Here is a 21,380-nt window from a genome sequence, read left to right as displayed (position 1 = left end):
AGGGATGACACTAACTTTTGGTTTCACTGATATTTCTCTATCATTTTTAATTTCCTGTTTTATTAATTTCCCCTCTAATCTTCATTTTATTCTCTGTGCTTTCTTCTTTTAATATTTGACATTTTTATTTAAGCTGCAAAAAGAAGCAAGCAAGTAACCAAAAAAATTGGAACTTCTCAGATGATAAACATACATCCTTTCCAGGGAAGCAGGAGGTAGACCAGTGCAGGTTATCCTCTAAGGCCTGATACATCCTGCTTCACTGCTGCTGCTTGCTCTCTGCTGGGTTTTGATCCTTTTTTGAGTAATAGTCTGGATCATTTTTCTCATTGTCTTCTTTACTTTCTTCATCATCATCATCATCATCATCATCATCTTCAATAGGTTCTCCAGTAAAATGCAACAGTGATCTCAGGATTATACACTAGCATAAAAAGTGACCAATTGCAAAACCTGCAGAAAGGATACTTTCAGCATCATCACCCAGATCCCCCCTCTCAGGAACTTCAGGAGGGGTAAAAAAATGAAGAATAAGAATCATTGAAACTGTTTTGGTTACAGGATGAACTGTCCCACGCCTCTTGTGTTTCTGCTTCTTTTTAGTGGTTTTCAAAGTGACATTCTTCCCTTTTTTCCAGTCTGTCTGGCACCCTGTACAACCCATAAATTCTGGTCCATTAAAAGAAAAGGGATCAGAATCATGTGCTTCTGACCTCATCTTACATGTGTTTATCAATACTTCATTTGGGAAATATTCATTGAATTCAAAGTGAGATCGTGAAACAAAACTCATAGGTTGGCCAACATCTGAGAACTTCACTTTAATAACTTTCAAGTGCCTCAGAGTAGGCTCATCATGTTCCTGAACCATATCACTGAGCAAGTCAAAATTCTTAAAAACAGTCAACCAAAATTCAAGAATTCCCTTGGGGTCTTGCTTTTCTTAATTTTTTTCTCATCTTCAGTCTTGGCCTTTTCTTTTAGTCTCTCTGAAATTTCATCTTTCTCATCTGGTTTTCATTCACATTCTTCTTCTGTAGGTTCATAAATTATATCAATGATTTCAAATTGCTTATCAAATAAAGGCTGATAGACAATGGCATACTTTCTTTTAAGATCATGAACTTCTTCCTCATAGAACTTGGCTTCTGTCTGTGGATATTTAACTTTAAGGTTTTTGAGAACATTCACTTGACTCTTAACTACCTTAGGCAAAGTTTCAGTGTGTCCTGTTCGTGTTTCTACCAGACTATCTAGTATTTCTTGGAAGGCTAAGAGAATCTGAGGAATTTGCATCATCGGAACAGTCAGCTGACATGCTTTGATATGTGTTTCTTTAACAGTTTCTTCTTCTGCTTCTTTGACATCATCCAAACCTTGATCCCATTCAGACTGTTCTTTGCTGCCAGTGTGTGCCATGATGGAAGAACTCCAAGTATCGATGACCAGCATGGGGAGGCAGGTGGCCAGAGCTGCGCAGTTAGTGACTCAGGGCAGTAAGGGGAAGAGAGGAGGCAGTGTCCTGAAGAGATGATACTAAAAAAGCTCTCTGCCTTCTTTAGGTTTAGTTCATTGTTATTTTCCCAGTATCTTTTGGTAGAGGGAAATACAATTTATTAATAGTATGGTTTTATTTTTAGTAGCAGATGAAGCTGAAAAATTTTTTAAAGAGAATAAACCTTAGATGATTACATTGGAGGAAATGTTTTGATACCAGACTGCTCTTTTTCAAAATTTAATGGTTTTTAAGAAGGGCTTATTGTGTCAAAAGACAGTGATTTTAGTCAGAAAATTCTCCTAGGAAAATTTCAATGTGAGAATTTTATTATGAATACTATCATGCTTCATAGATTGAAAAGTGGGTTTCTAGAGTTGTAAGTATTGGTGTTCTGTTTGATAATATATTGAAAAAGTAAATAATGCTTTTATTTTTCTTTTAAGATAAAACCACTGGTTCTGGAAATAACTCTGACATGATGGAAAACAGCAAGGAAGAGGTAAGAATAATTTGAAACATTTAAAAGAATTGCTAATAACAATTAGTGTACATGTCATCAGATTGCTTCTGTTTAATACATGCATGTGTTTAAATTTACTGTTATACCCAAGTATCATTATGATATTTCATTTGGGGTATTTGTCCATTTTTAAAAGATGTTTAGTGAGTTTGTTATTATTGTGGTTCGCTTCAGCAGTATACCAACAGCCAGACAGTTGGAAGCTTACCAATAGATAACTGTTTGAACATTACTATAATGGTACAGTGGTGCTCAAGGTAGTTGTTACGGGCAAAACTCCATGGCTCTGAGCTCTGTCAAAACTGGATATTCCGTCACATGATACTCAGGCCTACCCTATGGTTTTGAGGTTCTTTCCACCTAATGTGAACTATTTAATCCAATAAAATATACATAGTATACTGGCAAAATGAGGGTGAATTTAGTATCTCAAAGCAAATTGTAAAATGTAGTCTGTGCTGTAATTAGAACAGAAAATGACACACTTTTAGATCCTTAAAACTCTCTACTTAAATTGGGATCTGTTTACCTCCTATATCTTTGTTTTGTCTTCGTTGACTTGGGCCAGGATCATGATACAGGAGTGTATCCTCTCCCAACCCCCAAAATTAAATAGTAACAATTCAATGAAAACTCAGAAAATTATCATAAGTCCAGGAAACCTGAGAGTAAATGAGAATTAATTTTTAATGCCTTTTAGAAAAATATTTTAGGCATATGTATATATAATGTCTTATTATATCACTGTATCAGAGATCTTGGCACTGGGAACTAGTTAATTGTAGGGATGTTTCTTTGGAAGTTTTACTCACCTCTGTGTTTTTTTTTTTTTTTCTCATATAGGGAACTAGCGCTTCAGAAAAATCCAAATTGTCAGGATCATCACGATCAAAGAGGTTAGTTGATATTGAAGGGGAAAAGTTGTTTTTTTCAGGTTTTTAAATTTTTTCTAAAAATAATAAACTTTTTTCTAAACTTAATTCAAGCGCTTTTGTTCTAAGTAAACTATTTTTAAAAACATGAATATTAAAATGGGCAATGTAGTATAGTAAATCTTTTATTTACTACTTTGCTTCAATTATTAATTCATTTTGACTTTGAATTGTAATTGAGTTTTCTGGGGAGAATTTATTATGTACTAGTGATTCTTGCAATATCTAGATCACTTCTTCTATATCATATATGGGCTTTAAAAAAGGAGGAAAATGTGAAATGAAACTTTGAATGCCTCATGAGGCAGTATGACTGTTTTAGGGTTCTGTGAAATTGTCTAGGATGGGGAGGGGTAACCAGTGTAGTTATGAGGAGGTTACTAGGAGATGAAGAGTGGTAGAAGTACTTTTCTGTGTAAAATTGTCAGTGAGTGTTATATAATGAGTGAAACTACTTCCAAGCATACTATAGTACATAATACACTGTGTAGTATAGTTTTTATTAGAAGTTTACAATATATTCTATTGGACTTTTGTTGTTTCTAACCAGTGGGAATGTCTCTTAAACAAACACAACTTGCTTATTATTAACTTACTCTTGGAAGTAGTGATTCTTAACCAGGAGTTCCCTTCTTGATTCCTTGATAGCTTTTTTGAATACACATGTCCTGGTCCTACCCTCTGAATTGTAATCTTCAGTAATTTGAATAGAGATGTATGCTTTTCCTAGGTGATTTTGATATGTATCCCTGCCTAAGAGCCGTTGCTCAATCTAAGCATGTTATTTATATTGTTTGGGTGTTGTTCCAATTGTTAGAAGTGTCCATAATTCTATGGACGTAATTCTCTCATAGGAAACCTTCAGTTGTAACAAAGTATGTAGAATCCGATGATGAAAAACCTTTGGACGAGACTCTAAATGAAGATGCTTCTAATGACAATTCAGAAAATGATATTACTATGCAAAGCTTGCCAAAAGGTAATGTGTATTAATTTTTTATATGATGTTTAAGTTAAAATGTACTTTTAATATCATTATTATAAAATTGGAACTTGATTACTGTGAACTATGTGAAGGACCAATCTGACACTTTAATAGTGATGGTTTGGAAAAGTATTAGTATAGTAATGATAATGTATTTGATCAAGGTTATAAATTTAGAATATTCAGTCAGCTTTGAAAAGAACAAAATATATTTTCTCTTTCTATTGGGTTCTAGAAAAGGGATTTTAGTTTTCATTATACTTGATAGTGGAAGTTGGTTTAAAAGTTTCATATATTAAATTTTAGTTCAGTAAATTTTAATGTGCTTGCTTTATAGAGAAACAAATATTCTGAAGACTTTTTAACAAAAACATTGAAAGTGAAGTTTAGTCTTAACTGCATTCTTAAATTCCTTAAGACTCAAAACTGAAGTTAACTATTAAAGAGAGATTTATCTATATTTCTTGTAATTGTCCCTTTAAAAAGCTTTGTCATTTACTTGTCAACTGTTGCAGTCCTAACCATAAAACCTCATTAATTAGTTTGGGACAAAAAAGCCAAATGAAAATCTTGGGCTTTTCAAAGTCCAAGTCTGAAAGCAGAATGATTGATTACCTGATAAGAGAGTGATAAGGGTCTTGGTAATTTCAAGGTGTTTCCGAGTCAAAAGTTTGGACTTTTTTTCTTTATTAAATACTTTAAGGCTGTTAGCAGATTTTTTCAAATTTATTTTGACAGCTGTGTTTACTAAATTTTGTTCTGTATCTATACCTACATTTTTATGACACATTTCTTGATTACAGAAATTTTAAAAATTGGTGAGTTAGGAGGACAGGACTTTCATTGACTAGGACAAATTAGAAGTTATAGTAGATGAAAAATGAAATGAGGACAAAGAAGTAAATGAGAGAAAGAAGAGAGATAGAAGGAAAATTGATGGGCCTGTCACTTACTTGGTTTTGCAAATCATTTATGACAATATTATACGATGGTTTTGGTGGCCAAGGGGAGAAAAAATGAAGCTGAAAGTCTATCCTACAGGCAATGACTCACTTTGGATTGCTACGTTGTCAGTGGTTCTCACTGGGAGTCCTTATGATGGCCACTAGGTGAGCTAAGAACTAGGAATTCAAACCTTTCTTTTACTGATGTTGTGGGAGAAAGTTAGTATGGGATGTTACTAACCTGAACTAAGCATAATGCTCTCCCATCAAACCAGAAATAAACTCATTCCATAAGGGAAATTCGAGGGAGTATAATTATTGTTAATAATTCTATATTGAGTATGCGTAGATACTAAGCTGTTACAACATTAACTCATTTAATCTTTAAAACAGTGTTTTTGGTAGTTATTGTTTCTTCTTGTGGAGATAAAGGAACAAATTCAGGTCTCAAGGAAGTTTTTCAGCTTTAACTTGAGAAGTTAAGGTTTGAACCCATGTCTGCCTGAATCCAAAGCTCTTTTCCACTCTGCTGCTTTGCTTCCACTTAGAGGAGAATCCTCAGAATTCCATTATTTTTTGTTGGTTATAAATCTTTAGCCTTTTTCAAATGCTGGGGTTTCTCTGAGAGTATATACTTGAAATAGATGTTGTGGATTAAGTTTTTTTTGTGGAGACTATGTAAATTCACCAGTTTGTAAAATCTCAATCCTCTGTTCCCTCTTTCCCCCTTTTCTCAGACACTCAGAAATTCATTTAACAAGGTATCTGCCAGAATAAACATAGGCACATGGTTCAGGGGAACAGCCCCCAGTGACCAGGTGTTACTTAACCGTTGTTGGTAATGTCCACTTACTAAGCCCAGCAATGTAGATAAATGTGAGACCTGGACCCTTTTTCTATACCCGTGCTGTATTTGTTCTTGAGAGATTATAATGAAAACCTAAATTAACAACCTCTGTCTTCAGTTCACATGTTTTATAACTTAGAAAGTACATTCTTTCTCAAATATTTCTATAGGGACTAATGCCATTCCACAGTTTATTGTTCGAGCACTTGAGCTTAAGTATCTTAAAGCAACCTTCTGTAATAAAACTCTCTAAGGACTTTGCAGGGCACTGAAACTTTGATGTACTAGTCGGGAAATGCCTCAGAATAGGTACAGCAATAATACCAGAATTAATTTCTCATATTGTCATCCCCTATTCTCCTCCAAAGCAGTATAAAACAATTCTTAAAAATCTTTTCTTACTTTGTTAGTTATAAATGTTTAACCACTGTGTTGTACACCCGAAAGTAATGTAATATTGAATGTCAACTGTGATTGAAAAAATATAAAAAAGAAAAAAATAGAGAAGAAACCTCAAAAAAATATTTTTCTGAGTTTGTGATTTGGATTATAAGAAGAATAGGATGTCTTTTAAAAATTTTCCCTTCTGGTCATTGTATTTTATAAACACTTTATGGAACTTAGCATGGATGTTCATATTCAAAATAGCTTTTGCGATAGGCACTATAAAAATTCAGAACTAGACTGAGGCTTTCTGCTTTATTCACACATTTATGTTATAATTATTTCTTAAAACCTCCCTCTGCCATTTTTATGAGCTATAGTCCAAAAAGTAATCTGATTGTTGACACCTGGCCCTTTTACTATTTCCCTGTTTTATTTTCTCTTGAGAGGTCCTGACACAAGTATTGAAAGCTTGAAAGAAACAAAACTATGTACCAGCAATGTTGGCTTTATCTGAAGTCTTGTACTTCACTTGCACATTTAATATGTGTAATGGTTTTTTAAATGAAATCATTCTAGGTACAGTGATTGTACAACCTGAGCCAGTGCTGAATGAAGACAAAGATGATTTTAAAGGGCCTGAATTTAGAAGCAGAAGTAAAATGAAAACTGAAAATCTCAAAAAACGCGGAGGTAAATACAAGTGAAAATGAAAACATGAGTTTAAATTGCTGTTTATGACCATATTGGAAAATCTGATGTGCTTACTAAAAATACCTCCACTTTTCTGCCCATTGTTTATTAAAAGCACTGCTTAAAAATAATTTTCTCTCTGAGCTGTGAAGCAGAAAAGGTTAACACCATTTATCAAAACACCTTTGCCTTCAGTGGCTATTAAATTATTTGAAGAGGCTTAGCATTTCCTTCTTGCACGTGTTAGTTCTCTATTGCCTATATGCCAGAATACTATGTGTTCCCTCACCCCAAAAGAATTTTAGATTTGGACAAAATCTTGCCTGTGGCCTTTAGGTAACTTTACACATATCTAAAATATTGTTTCACAGAGTGATGGACATCTGCATTAGTGTTACCTGGGGTGCTTTTTAAAATTTCAAGTCCCTTGACTCCATTCCAAACAAATTAGAATTTCTGGGGATGATTTCAGAGACATGCCCCAGCTTCTTCTTATGTACATTAAAGCTGGAGATGTGATGATCTAAGGATAGCAATGCAGAGATGAGTAGGAAAGAAAAGGGAGCTAGAGCTAGTAATCTTCCTTCCATCTGTCTGAGCTGTCTCTCCCTTTGTCTGTCTACTCTCACTTACATACACTATTGTATTGACTTACCACCTGTAGAAAGTTAGTATAAGGAGTATTCATTTAGAAATTTATGGCAATGGAGTATGTATCCCACTTGTTTGTGAGCTTTAAGTAGTGCCTATATGTATTTTTTGGAATATTAACAGAGGCAGAATCCATGACTATAAAAGGAATGAATCAATAAAAGGTAGAACATGACAGTAAATTTCTGAGTAGAAGTGTAATGGAAGTGGTTCTGTTTAATATTGATCATGTTCATTGTGAAATTGTAGCATACATATTATACTGGTGGAATTTTCTGTAGATTTTTATTTGAGTGCTGTATGATTATTTTTTCATAGAATCCTCACTTGAGGATATATTGATTTTAGAGAGGGAAGGAGGGAGACACACACACACACACACACACACACACACACACACATACACGTCGATGTCAGAGAGAAACATCGATTGGTTGCCTCCCGTATATGCCCCAGCTGGGGATTGAACCTGCAACCTAGGTATGTGCCCTGGCCAGGAATCAAACTCTCAGCCTTTTGGTGTATGGAACAATGCTCCAACCAACTGGAGCACCTGGCCAGGGCTATATAACACCTTGATGGAGCCAGTGAAATATATTTGTATTTATAAAATATGTATTATCAGTTTTCAGGTTAAATAATGTACTGGTTGTTGGGGAAAACCGAGGCAATGGTGTTTAGTCTTTTGTCTACAATGGGATTTTCTACCCCTTTCAAGCATAAAGAATATTTATTGAGAATCTAGTTCATACATAATAGGGTAATTGCCATTACAGCAACAAAGGTCACCAAAGCTCTAAGTAGTGTTCTTAAATCAAGAGAATCGGCCAGTAAAAGGTGATAAGTAATGACAGTAGCAAGAGCTTCTTTTTTTCTGAGTGTGGGTCTTCTAGAGAAGACAGATAATTAAGTATACTGTATTGTGTTAACATTAATATCTAAATGGTGTCTTCTGGGGAGGGACTCTGGAGCATGCAATGTTTGAAATGTCGATATGAGCCGAAAGGAGAATACAAAAAGAACCAAAGTTGTTGGGGTGGGCGTTCCTAGTGCCGCTGTGCTATGCTGCTGGTATTTGCTCTGAGCTGATAAGTTTCTGGAACATTTTATTGAGTGTTCTGTGTAACAGTGTTTATATTATTCTTAAGGAAATACCTATACCTATGTTTATACCCATATAGTCACTTAAATCTTACATGTTGATTTTTGTCTTAATGATTTGCCGTATCTTTAAGCTAGCAGACATCACATGGGAAATTTAACTGTGTATTTATATACACTTGTATGAATCAACTAGTAATCTTAGATACTGAATTGCTAGTGAATATTCAGACTTCTAAGGAAAATTACTTCTAAAATTGAAGCCAAGTTTAGGAAGCTGAAGAAGGGTAAACTTCATATATAAAATATTCTTATTGATTTGAAACAAAATTAAACACAAAGATATCACTATGTTGAGCATTTTAGGAGCCATTGTTTTGACATCCTTTTCCTAGTTTAGCTGTTAGAAAATGTATTTTACACCTGATTTTTCCATATGGCAGAATAATTTTGTTTTCTCTTTAAAACTATTACAATATACTGAGCTCAGAAATATAAATGCCTCTTTCATTTACATACTGTATTATAATCATTAAGACATTTTATAATTAGAAATCAAAATTTAAAGCACACAGTAGAAACAAGTACATAAAGCAAAGGAACATTTTAGTGTTTTACAATATGCGCTTCAGATATCAAATAAAATATTGGTTCAGTCCTAGTGTCATCAGTTTACCTCTCCTGCTGTTCCTCCGGTAATGCTCATCACGAAGTTAGTGTGCGTCTCTGTGTCATTTTCATGCATATTTTAATATTTTTCTGTACATACCTTTATTCATAAAACATTTACTTTTTTATTTAAACATATACAAAAGAGTTTGCTATATGTATCTTTTTGCAACATTTTTCATGACACATTGTTTTTGAAACATACCCGTATTGGAAAATGTACATAGAGTTATTTGAGTTTTCACTGCTCTGTGGAATTCTGTTGTGTGAGTGAACCACTATCCATTTCCCAAATGTGAAGTTATTTTCAGTTTTTTTGTTTTCAAATTTTTCTAATTTCCTAATTAGTGCTGAAGTGACTGTCCTCTGTACGATTCCTTGTGCACATGTGGGAGAAAGTCTTCAAGGTATCACCTAGTTTTGTTTAATTCTTGAGTGATATAAGTGCAAAAAGTACATAGAAGATGCTTAATAAATATTATCTAGCATGGAAAGAACTTGCAAAGCCTAGCTTTTATTCATCTTAATCATCTGAATGCGATCGTTATTTTAAATGAAAAAGCACACTGTATATTTCTTTCTGTGAAAACAAATACAGAATATATGAACACTTAAGATCAAACACTAGTGCAGGACAGTATGATTTAAAATACAATATTAGCAACTTATAGTAAGTCTTCAAATTCTCTGTAGTTTTGGAAAGTATGATGATGCCCTTATACCTTAGATCAATATTTTTAACCTCCCTAATAAAAATATTTGTGATAATGTTTGGGTCCATAGTGCTTTGGACCTTAAAAATGAGAAAACAAAATAGGAAATTAAAAGGTGAAAAATGTGTATATTGCTTTGCCCTTTATTTAGGAATAGAAGTTTCTAGTTTTTTAGTTGTCTCCCTTTTACTTATGAATGCAGGCATTTTGAATCATAAGCATTTGAATCATAATCTGCCTCCTTATTTGGATCAAGGTTTTGGTTGCACATCGGCGTCAGCCATAAAACTCTAAGGAAACGTTTATTTATGGGATTTTTATTTATTGCTTTAGGGGTACGGATAGGTATCTCTGTTTTTAAAAAGATTTGTCACATGATTCTAATTAATGTTCACCTCAGATTGTGAAGCTCTATAAGTAGAACTAGGGATAAGAGTGAGACAGGCAGGAGAGATTTCCTCTTAATCTTTGTTGCTTAGGTTATCTTCAGTCTGTTTTTCTGGGGACAGTGTCAAATGTCGCTGTGCCTTTCTCCCCTCCCTCAACCATTCTGATATTTTGCTGCCAAGATTAGAAGTATCTACAAGTTTTATTTGGAAATAGTGCCTGTATGGAGTAGACAGTGGAATAGACATAGACAGATGGCAGCTGCTTAATGGGGATTGTGTATAGTATTCCAGTTAATGTTAGGAACAGATTGGTAATATAATGTTAATAGATTTTCACATACATACTGTATTGAAAGGATCTGTACAGGCAATTCCATTTTGAGAATAAAAACTTTATAGCATACCTATCTTAAGTATAGGTTTGAGAAAGAATCTGTTTCATATATGTTTCTTCCTTATCGATAATTTAGGATGTGATACTGAATTTATTTTCAAATTAATAGCAACATGAAAAAGCCCTGGACCCATATTTTTAGAATTTTTATGGAGTCTCTTCATGTTACATCAAGTTGTTGTGAGAAATAGGGTTAGCATTTGTAAAGGGAAACAAGTTAGGGTTTTCAGGTCTGGGATTTTCCAAGGTTGTTGTGTTTTTATTAAGTTCATAAAATTATTAACCTTTTTACTTGTGTCCAAATGTCATTTTCCCAAGGATTACGAGGTATTTAATTTCCAATGCAAAAGATGCACAATTATGACTAATATAAATATCTTTCCCTATGTATGCCTATGTGTTAATAACGGTCACTCCTTTCTCCTAGAAGATGGGCTTCATGGGATTGTGAGCTGCACAGCTTGTGGACAACAGGTCAATCATTTTCAGAAAGATTCCATTTATAGACACCCTTCACTACAAGTACTTATATGTAAGGTATGTAATGATCTGCTGATAATTCATTCCACAAGTAATTGTATGCTTATAATGTATCATTCTTGGTGCACAGTATTAGAACTTTGGTGCATAGTGATGAAGATGGAAGTGGTCTCTGCCCTTGGAGGGCTAATACTGAAGTGGGGAAGACAGAGATAAGCCTGATTAGTGCCATGATAGGGGAGATGTTGTGTACTATGGGTACACATAAGAATCCTCTGTGATTTGGAGTTGGCTAGGGGGTTTTATAATGAAGATGATATTAAGTAGTGTCTGGTCATGGCTGGGTGGCTCAGATGGTTGGAGTGTCGTCCTGGAAACTGGAAGGTGGCAGGTTCCATTCCTGGTCAGGGCTTGTGTCTAGGTCTCAGGCTTAGTCCCAGGTTGGAGCATGTGCAAGAGGCAACTGATGGATGTTTCTCTCCCTCCCTTCCCCTCTCTTGAAAACCAATAAGCATATCCTCAGATGAGGATAAAAAAAGAGAAAAAAAGGAATGTGGCCTAGCTGGGCAGTTCAGTTGGTTAGAGCATCCTACTGATACACCAAGGTAGCAGGTTTTATCCTTGATCAGGGTACATGTAAGGAGCATCCAGCCCTGGCTGGTGTGGCTCAGTGGATTGAGTGCCGGCCTGTGAACCAAAGGGTCCCAAGTTTGATTCCCAATGTAGGGTACATATCTGGGTTGCGGACCAGTTACCTAGTAGGGAGCGCTTGAGAGGCAACCACACATTGATTTTTCTCTCCCTTTCTCCTTCTCTACCTCTCTCTCTAAAGATAAATAAATAAAATCTTTTAAAAAGTTTCTTGCAATATCTGTTCCAGTTCTGTAAAATCTGCCATTGATATTTTCATGGCAATTGTATTGAACCTATAGATTGTTTTGGGTAGTATGGACATTTTAATGATGTTATTCCTGTCCATGATCATGGTGTATGCTTCCACTTACTTGTATCTTTTTCAGTTACTTTCTTCAGTGTCTTGTGATTTTCCAAGTACAAATTCTTTTACATCCTTGGTTAAATTTATTCCTGTGTAACTTACTTTTTTTTGATGCGATTGTAAATGAGATTGTTTTCTTGGTTTCCCTTTCTGATAGTTCATTATAGGTGTATGAAAATGTTACTAATTTCTGACTATTTGTATCCTGCAACTTTGCTGAATTCATTTTCCAGTTCTAGTGTTTTTTGGTGGAGACTTGAGGGTTTTGGGTCCAACAGAAGTAATGCCTGCTTGAGTGTGGTTGGTGGGCTATTAATATGCGTGTAGTAATTTATAGTTTTAGTTTGAACATTTCACCTAAAATGTCATATGATGTGCTTGTCTGTGATATTGTTATCTTAAAGAATTTCAAGCTTATAATTTTGTAACTAAAAAGGAGCATTATTTGTGCCAGGCTCTATATATAGTATCATGTCATCTACGAATAATGACAGTTTTAATTCCTCCTTTCCGATTTTGATGTCTTGTATTTCTTCTTCTTGTCTGATCACTGTGGCTAGGACTTCCAGTATCATGTTGAATGATAGTGGTGGAATTAGACATCCCTGTCTTGGTCCTGATCTTAAGGGAGATGCTTTTAGTTTTTACCCTTTGAGAATGATGTTGGTTATGGGTTTGTCATATATTTGCCTTTTACTACACTGAAGTATGTTCACTGTATTCCCACTTTGATCAGAGTTTTTATCATGAAAGTATTTTATGAAATGCTTTTTCTGCATCTGTTGATGTGATCATGTGATTTTTATTCTTCATTTTGTTTATGTGGTGTTTTACATTTATTGATTCATGGGCATTGTACCACTCTTGCATCTCTGGAATGAATCCCACTCGATCATGGTGTATAATCTTTTTAATGTATTGCTCTATCCAGTTTGCTAATACTTGGTTGAGGATTTTTGCATCTATATTTTCAAGGATATTGGTCTTTATATAACCTTCCCTCTCCTGTACCCTAATTACCCAAATCTAAACTGTCTGTGGAACAGAGTTTTGACATAATTTGGAGATAGGATAATTTTAAATGTTTGGTGTGTGTTAACAGTTTATGTGTAATTTTTATTAGTAATACTTTGGGGCTTATTTTAAATATTTTTCATATCAAAGTTACGGTTTTTCCAACTCATATGGTAAGATTATTCCTGTGTTTAGTTGGTTTTGTAAGTAAATATCTTTTTGAAATGCAGGGTCCGACTACCATTTCCTCAGAGTTGTAGTTCTAGATTGTTTCTTTTGTGCATTTTTGATAGATATAGACCTACTTAAAAGTAGTAAATTTTTCTCCTTCAGCAATTGCGACCCTCTTTTCCTTGAATTCAGTACAACATGTTCCCTATGTTGGGTACATGTTGTTGCCTCATGTTTTAAATTTTGACAGGTAAATTTCATATTGCTGCAATATGTAATATACATACCAAGTCTCTTTTATATACATGATTGATTATTCTTCCAAGGGACAGTGTGTTGAACCTAGTCCATTTCGGTAATAGTTTTCATGAATGGATATGGAACCTTCCCTTTATCCAGTCCCAGTTAAAGGAATTTAGTGTCAGTCAGACTTGGATTTGAATACTGTCTTTGCCTCTTACTAGTGGTATTACTTTAGCAGATTTATCCACATATTAATGAACCTTAACTTTTACTCTCAAATGAGCTATGATACCTTTGACCTTGCATGGTAGGTATTTTGAGACTTAAAGATAATGTATGTTAATGTAGGATAATGTTGCTAAGCTGTATACATAGTAGCCGTTAATATATGATGACTATTAAATTTATATATGCGATACATTTTTCCTGATTGATTTTTATTTTTTAATTAACTTTATTGAGGTTACATTGGTTAATAAAATTATATAGGTTTCAAGTGTGGAATTCTGTGTACATCATCCGTATACTGCATTGTGTGCCTACCACCCAAAATCAAATCTTCTTTACCATGTATTTGACCGCCTTTATTATTTATTGTCTCCCACTTACCTTCTCTCTGGTAACCACCATACCTTGTCTGTATTTTTGAGTTTTTGTTTGTTTTCCTGTTTGTTCATTTGTTGCTTTCAATTTTATATCCCACATGAGTGAAATCTTATGGTTCTTGACTTTCCATCTGACTTAATTCACTTAGCATGATAGTCTCAAGGTGCATCCATGTTGTCACAAATGTCGGTGTTTCATCTTAGGGCTGAATAGTATGCCATTGTACATATGTACCACATCTTCTTTATCCAATCTGTTAAAACTACAACTGAAAACTGAAATTCAGAACTGCAAACCAAAGCTACAGTGAGATACCATCTCACGCCTGTTAGAATGGCTATTCTCAATAAGATAATGAATCACAAGTGTTGGAGAGGTTGTGGTGAAAAAGGAACTCTCATTCCCTGCTGGTGGGAATGTAAAGTGGTACAGCCCCTATGGAAACAGTATGGAGATTCCTCAAAAAATTAAGAATAGAGTTACTATCTCACCCAGGAATCCCTCTTCTGGGCATGTACCTGGAAAATTTGAAAACATTAATTCAGAAAGGTACATGTACCTCTAATGTTCACTGCAACATTATTCACAGTGACTAGGACATGGAAAAAACCAAACTGTCTCTCAACATCTAATACATTTTTATGTAGAGCTTTAGTAGCTAGTCATGTGAGATCAGAAATTTGCTTTACCAAAATCATTTATGATTTATTTTTATCTTTTAAATATATTTTATTGATTATGCCATTACAGTTTACCTGTTTCCCCCCTTCATTCCCCTCTACCCTCCACACCCCTCCCCCACCATTCCCCCTCTTTAGTTTATGACCACGTGTCTCAAGTTCTTTATTTATTTTTTATTTATTTATCTTTAGAGGGGAAGGGAAGGAGAGAAGGAGAGAAACATCAATGTATGGTTGCCTCTCATGAGTCCCTTTCCGGGAACTGGCCTGCAACCCAGGCATGTGCCCCGACTGGGAATCGAACCGTGATCGTGTGGTTCGCAGGCTCATGCTCAGTCCACTGAGCTACACCAGCCAGGGCTCAACCAGCCAGGGCTCAAGTTCTTTAGATTCTATATTTCCCCTATTATTCTTGCCTCCCCCCTATTTTCTACCTACTGTCTATGGTACTTATTCTCTGTACCTTCTCCCCCCTTCTCCTCCTCCCACTCCCCTGTTGCTAACCCTCCATGTGATCTTCATTTCTGTGGTTCCGCTCCTGATCTAACTGTCCTCTTAGTTTGCTTTTGTTTTAGGTGTAGTTGTTAATAACTGTGAGTTTGCTGTCCTTTTACTGTTCATATTTTTATCTTCTTTTTCTTAGATGAGTCCCTTTAACATTTCATATAATAAGGGTTTGGTGATGATGAACTCCTTGAATTTGGTCTTATCTGAGAAGCACTTTATCTGCCCTTCCATTCTAAATGAAAACTTTGCTGGATAGAGCAATCTTGGCTGTAGGTCTTTGGATTTCATGACTTGGAATACTTCTTTCCAGCCCCTTCTTCCCTGGAAGGTCTCTTTTGAGAAATCCACTGACAGTCTGATGGGAACTCCTTTGTAGGTGACTGTCCCCTTATCTCTTGCTGCTTCTAGGATTCTCTCCTTCATTTGAATCTTGGCTAATGTAATGATGTGCCTTGGTGTGTTCCTTCTTGGGTCCAACTTCTTTGGGACTCTCTGAGCTTCCTGGATTTCCTGGAAGTCTATTTCCTTTGCCAGGATGGGGAAATTCTCTTTCATTATTTGTTCAAATAAGTTTTCCACTTGTCACTCTCCCTCTTCCCCTTCTGGTACCCATATAATTTGGATGTTGGAGTGTATGAAGATGTCCTGAAGGTTCCTAAGCCTCTCCTCATTTTTTTGAATTCTTGTTTCTTCATTGTTTTGTTTCTTCATTTTCTCCTTCCTTCTGGTCCATTCCCTGATTTGAGTCCCAGTTTCGTTTCCATTACTATTGGTTTCCTGTGTATCTTCCTTCATTTCAATTAGTTTAGCCTTCATTTGTTCCTCTAATTTGTGACTAAAATCAACCAGTTCTGTGAGCATCCTGATCACCAGTGTTTTGAACTGTGTATCTGAGAGGGTGGCTATTTCTTGTTTGCTTAGAATTATCAGCTCTGGGGTGTTGAGTTCTTGAGCCATAATCTTTCGGTCTGTTTGAACCTGTTAGGTATGAGGAGCGGAGCCCTAGGTGTTCACCAGGGTGGGGCCACTCAGTCACTGGGTTGTGTCGCTGTATGTGGGGGCGGGGTCCAAGAGGAGCAACGGCTGTCCCCTCTGCTGCTTTCCACTCCTGGAACCTGCATGGTCTGTCTCACTGCTCGCTTCTTCACTGGTTTATCTGCGCGCGAATGTGTGACCTGTGTGACCGGGGTCAACCTGCTGCCTTGCACCCTCACTGGGTCCTCCCATTGCTACCCCACACCTGGGACCCGCCCATGGCTGCCTGCGGTCAGGGGATCTTTCCTGCCCGACCCTGCTCCACTTCTGGCTCCGCCCGTCTTACCTGTCTGGCTGAATGGTTTGTTGTTGTCGGACTTCTGTATAGTTCAGTTTTCTGTGTTTTGGCTTTGTTTTTGTTTACTAAAACTTTTTTGTCTTTAAACATGGTTGTGGGAGAAGGCACAGTGTTTCCTTCTACGCTTCCATCTTGGCGGAAGTCCCCTCATTTATAATTTTTTACATACAGAATATTGGGCTCATGGAAATCTATTTCAAGGAATTAGTTTCTTGAGCTATTTCTATGTCTGGAGAGTAGTAGTATTGAGTAGTTCATAATAAGTGTTTTACTTTGCTTGTCTAAAATACATACACACAATCATACACATGTATTTTCTTCACTTTATTAATGATTTAAAAGATAAATTTTTTGTTCTTTATGGATGTTACCAATTTCAAGAAAAATTTTCTTTTCCCCTTTTCTTTTAATAGAATTGCTTTAAATATTACATGAGTGATGATATTAGCCGTGACTCAGATGGAATGGATGAACAATGTAGGTAGGTACTATGTCATGATTAACTAAAACTCAGTGTTGTTTACTGTTTTGGAAGGGGGAATTCTTATATAATCTGTTATTAGATCTATTTTTTGTTGTATTATCATTGATATTTTTCATGGTAGATTGTTCTTTTCCATAAAGCCTTAGGTTTATGTCTGTTTTAAGTTTTTAATAAAGAATAAGCAGATGACCTAATTTGCTTTCCTATTAAAATTGTTTGCATGGAAATTTAAATAGTTTTAATAATGAAAAGACTTAAAGTGAGTTTCATTTGGGAATAATTTTTTAATTTTTAAATAATTTCAGATGGTGTGCAGAAGGTGGAAACTTGATTTGTTGTGATTTTTGCCATAATGCCTTCTGTAAGAAATGCATTCTGCGCAACCTTGGCCGAAAGGAGCTGTCTACCATAATGGATGAAAACAACCAATGGTATTGCTACATTTGTCACCCGGAGCCTTTGTTGGACTTGGTTACTGCATGTAACAGCGTATTTGAAAATTTAGAACAGTTATTACAACAAAATAAGAAGAAGATAAAAGTTGACAATGAAAAGAATAATAAAGTATATGACCATACACCCAGATTTTCTCCAAAGAAAAATAGTTCAAATTGTAATGGAGAAGAGAAGAAATTAGAAGATTCATATTCTGGTTCTATAACCTACTCTTATTCAGCACTAATTGTGCCCAAAGAGATGGTTAAGAAGACAAAAAAACTGATTGAGACCACAGCCAACATGAACTCTAGTTACGTTAAGTTTTTGAAGCAGGCAACAGATAATTCAGATACTGATGCTACTACAAAGTTACGTCAGCTTAAGGCCTTTAAATCTGTGTTGGCTGATATCAGGAAAGCTCATCTTGCATTAGAGGAAGATTTGAATTCAGAGATTCGAGGTTTTGATGCTGTAAATAAAGAGAAAAATACCAAAGAACATAAAATCGTAGATGCTAAGTCTGAAGCTAAAGTACGAAAAGGAGAAAAATTCTGTGCTGTGGAAAGGAAGGATGTTTCAAAATTAGAAGTTAAACTGTCAAGAAAGCAGGTAGATAGTGAGCAGGTGGATCAAACTATTCCAGTAGAGGAACAAAGAGCAAGGAAAAGTGCCAGCAGTGAACATGACAAATCTGATAAAAAAGAAGAACCTCAGTACGAACCTGCTAACACTTCTGAAGACTTAGACATGGATATTGTGTCTGTTCCGTCCTCAGTCCCAGAAGATATTTTTGAGAATCTTGAGACTGCTATGGAAGTTCAGAGTTCAGCTGATCATCAGGGAGGTGGCAACAGTTTCACTGAGCAAGAAGTGGAGAGTTCATCCTTAAAATTAAATACTACTTCAAAAGACAACAAAGGAGGTATTAAATCAAAAACTACAGCTAAAGTAACAAAAGAATTATATGTTAAACTTACCCCTGTCTCCCTTTCTAATTCCCCAATTAAAGGTGCTGACTCCCAGGAAGTTCTACAAGATAAAGATGGCTGTAAAAGTTCTGGTCTGAGCCCCAAGTCAGAGAACTGTGAACTTGGACAGGAAAAAAATGATAATGCGCTTTTGCTTGAATGTGAAGTTTTGTTACCTTCAGAAGAATCTGATCTTCGAAGATCCCCACGTGTAAAGACTACACCCTTGAGGCGACAGACAGAAACCAATCCTGCAACATCTAATTCAGAAGAAGAAAGTAATGAAACACTTAAGGATAAACAGAAGCTGTCAAGTCCAATGAGAAAGAAAGATAAGCAGAATTCTTCTGACAGTATTGTAGGTAATCCTAAAACTATTAAATTGTCTAAATCTAAGCAGCCAGAGATTGTGGATCAAAATTCAGATTCTGACGATGTGATAGCAGTCCTCAAACAGGTATCCAGAATGAATCACATTTCTTCTTCAGATACTGACATTAATGAAACTCATATAAACCACGAGAAGATGTTGTATGATTTCAAGACTCAAACAGGGAAGGATGATAAAGGAAAAAGAAAACGAAAAAGTTCTACTTCTGGCTCAGATTTTGATATTAGAAAAGGAAAATCAGCTAAAAGGTGTATACTTGCTAAAAAGAAACGAGAAAACCAGTCTGAATCTTCCAATTATGATTCAGATTTAGAAAAAGAGATAAAGAGCATGAGTAAAATTGGGGCTGCTAGACCATCCAAAAAAAGAGTTCCAAATAAGAAAAATTACGATTCTTCCGAAGATGAAAAACACAGCAGAAAAAGAATGGATATTCTAGGGCAGGGAAGTTTGAAGGCTGCACAAAGAGGAGTATCTGGTGAGGCTGAAAAGAAACCAGAGAGAGACAGTTTTTCTTTACCAGGTGGCACAGTTGATAATGACAAGACCAACTTGGAGTTAAGAGAGAGAGACTCTAAGAAGCAGCAGCCAGGTGTTTTCTCTGATGCTACTGATAAGCCTTCTTTGGGGAAAGAGGAGAGTTGTAGTTCTCCAGAAGACAGTAAGGTTGCTGAAATAAAAGCAAAAAGTAAGCATGTGAAAACCAAAGCCTGTAAGAAAGTACAGGGTAGCTTATCTGAGATTGCTGAAAAGTTCTCAAAGAAAGAACACAGCGATGACTCCTCTGAAGATGATAAAAAGCAGAGCAAAAAGGGAACTGAAGAGAAAGAAAAGAAAACCATACAAACGAAGAAAAAAGTACTTAGAAGGGAACAACTATATGAATCATCATCTGATGGCAATGAGAAATTACCCGACGGAGAAGGGTGTCATTTTCCTGAAGGCATAAAACAAAATAAGAATGGCACAACGAATGGGGAGAAGAGAAGTAAGAAAACAAAAGACAAAACTTCTAAAAAGAAGGAGGAGTTATCTGATAGTGTTGAGAAGTTACAAGGGAAACGAGATGGTTGTGCTTCTTCAGAAGAAAAAAGGGGTAAGAATGTAGTATCTGGAAGAGAGAAGAAGAGGTGCTGCTTGCCTGAAAGGAGTTCAAGGAAGGGGCAGGATTGTTCATCATCTGATACTGAGAAATATTCTGTAAAAGAAGATGGTTGTCCTTCTTCTGATAAGAAACTGAAAAGAATAGAATTGAGGGAAAGACGAAATTTAAATTCAAAGAGAAATTCCAAGGAAGTACAAAGTGGTTCATCATCTTCAGATGCTGAGGAAAGTTCTGAAGATAATAAAAAGCTGAAGAAGCAAAGAACTCCTGCTAAAAAGAAGGCAGGCAATGTCAAGGAGAAAATGAGAAACTCCCTCAGAACAAGCACTAAAAGGAAGCAAGCTGAAATTACTTCCTCATCTTCTGAAATAGGAGATGATCAGAATTCTGTAGGAGAGGGCAGCAGTGATGAGCAGAAAATTAAACCTGTGACCGAAAATTTAGTGCTTTCTTCACATACTGGATTTTGTCAATCTTCAGGTATGCAAAAAATAAATTTCAAAATGTGTAATTTGTACTTATTCTTTCTTGAATAACTACATTATTTATTTTCCCCCCCGAAGCCAGTCAAATGCAGGGTTATCATTTGGGAAAAGACCATTTTTAAAAGTTCTTTACAGATTTACTTAGAAACCTTTCTCCATTTAATTTTCCAGTTATCACTGGAAATTATTTGAAACATTGGTAATATTATGTATTAGGTATACCAAATTTGTTAGTTAAATAACACAATTTTTAAATTAATGTTTCAGGATTTTTTTTGAAGTAATGAATAGTAGTACTTTATGAAGGAAAATCAGACTGGTGGCCAGTAGTTCACCAGGTATCTATTAATATGATGAAAATAAGTGTTTCATACCAGTGAAGCATGGTGTGTGAAAGTTTGAACTGTTTTATCATGTATATGCCTTTTTTAGTTGGCCAGAGTAACTTTGTATCCTATTCAGTCCCCTGAAAATATTAATTTCATTTAAACTCCTTGCAGATCTTCTCATCAAGTTTTTTCTAGTGACATTAACAGATATTTCTGTCTTTAGTATTAAAGACAAAATAAAGGAGGAAAGAAATTCAGCCCTGGTTGGCATAGCTCAGTGGATTGGGTGCTAGCCTGAGATACAGAGTCCCAGGTTCAATTCCCAGTCAGGGCACATGCCTGGGTTGCAGGCCAGGTCCCCTGTTGGGGGCGCACAAGAGGCAACCACACATTGGCGTTTCTCTTCCTCTCTTTCTCCCTCCCTTCCCC

At 35.7% G+C, this 21,380-nt stretch overlaps 1 protein-coding gene and 1 pseudogene across 1 annotated transcript in view; one reads left to right on the top strand and one right to left on the bottom strand.

The window, feature by feature from the left end:
* Positions 1 to 21,380, top strand: part of LOC118982820 (transcriptional regulator ATRX-like) — a gene marked incomplete at its 3' end in the record, with an annotated part of 144,896 nt that overhangs the window by 58,652 nt on the left and 64,864 nt on the right. Inside the window, exons 3-10 of the mRNA XM_037039990.1 lie at positions 1,942 to 1,997; positions 2,862 to 2,914; positions 3,805 to 3,929; positions 6,690 to 6,803; positions 11,148 to 11,257; positions 17,165 to 17,232; positions 17,541 to 18,595; positions 18,683 to 20,617. Of these exons, the coding sequence (XP_036895885.1) occupies positions 1,942 to 1,997; positions 2,862 to 2,914; positions 3,805 to 3,929; positions 6,690 to 6,803; positions 11,148 to 11,257; positions 17,165 to 17,232; positions 17,541 to 18,595; positions 18,683 to 20,617 (3,516 nt within the window). The remainder of the gene's footprint in view (positions 1 to 1,941; positions 1,998 to 2,861; positions 2,915 to 3,804; positions 3,930 to 6,689; positions 6,804 to 11,147; positions 11,258 to 17,164; positions 17,233 to 17,540; positions 18,596 to 18,682; positions 20,618 to 21,380) is intronic.
* On the bottom strand, positions 260 to 1,440 carry LOC118982819 (nucleosome assembly protein 1-like 1; annotated as a pseudogene).

This window comes from Sturnira hondurensis, unplaced genomic scaffold (genome assembly GCF_014824575.4).
Source record: "Sturnira hondurensis isolate 20B ecotype Veracruz unplaced genomic scaffold, ASM1482457v3 Scaffold0002270, whole genome shotgun sequence".
NCBI classification, from domain to species: domain Eukaryota; kingdom Metazoa; phylum Chordata; class Mammalia; order Chiroptera; family Phyllostomidae; genus Sturnira; species Sturnira hondurensis.
The sequence above is the reverse complement of the archived record's forward strand: the minus strand, read 5'-3'. Positions and strand labels throughout refer to the sequence as shown.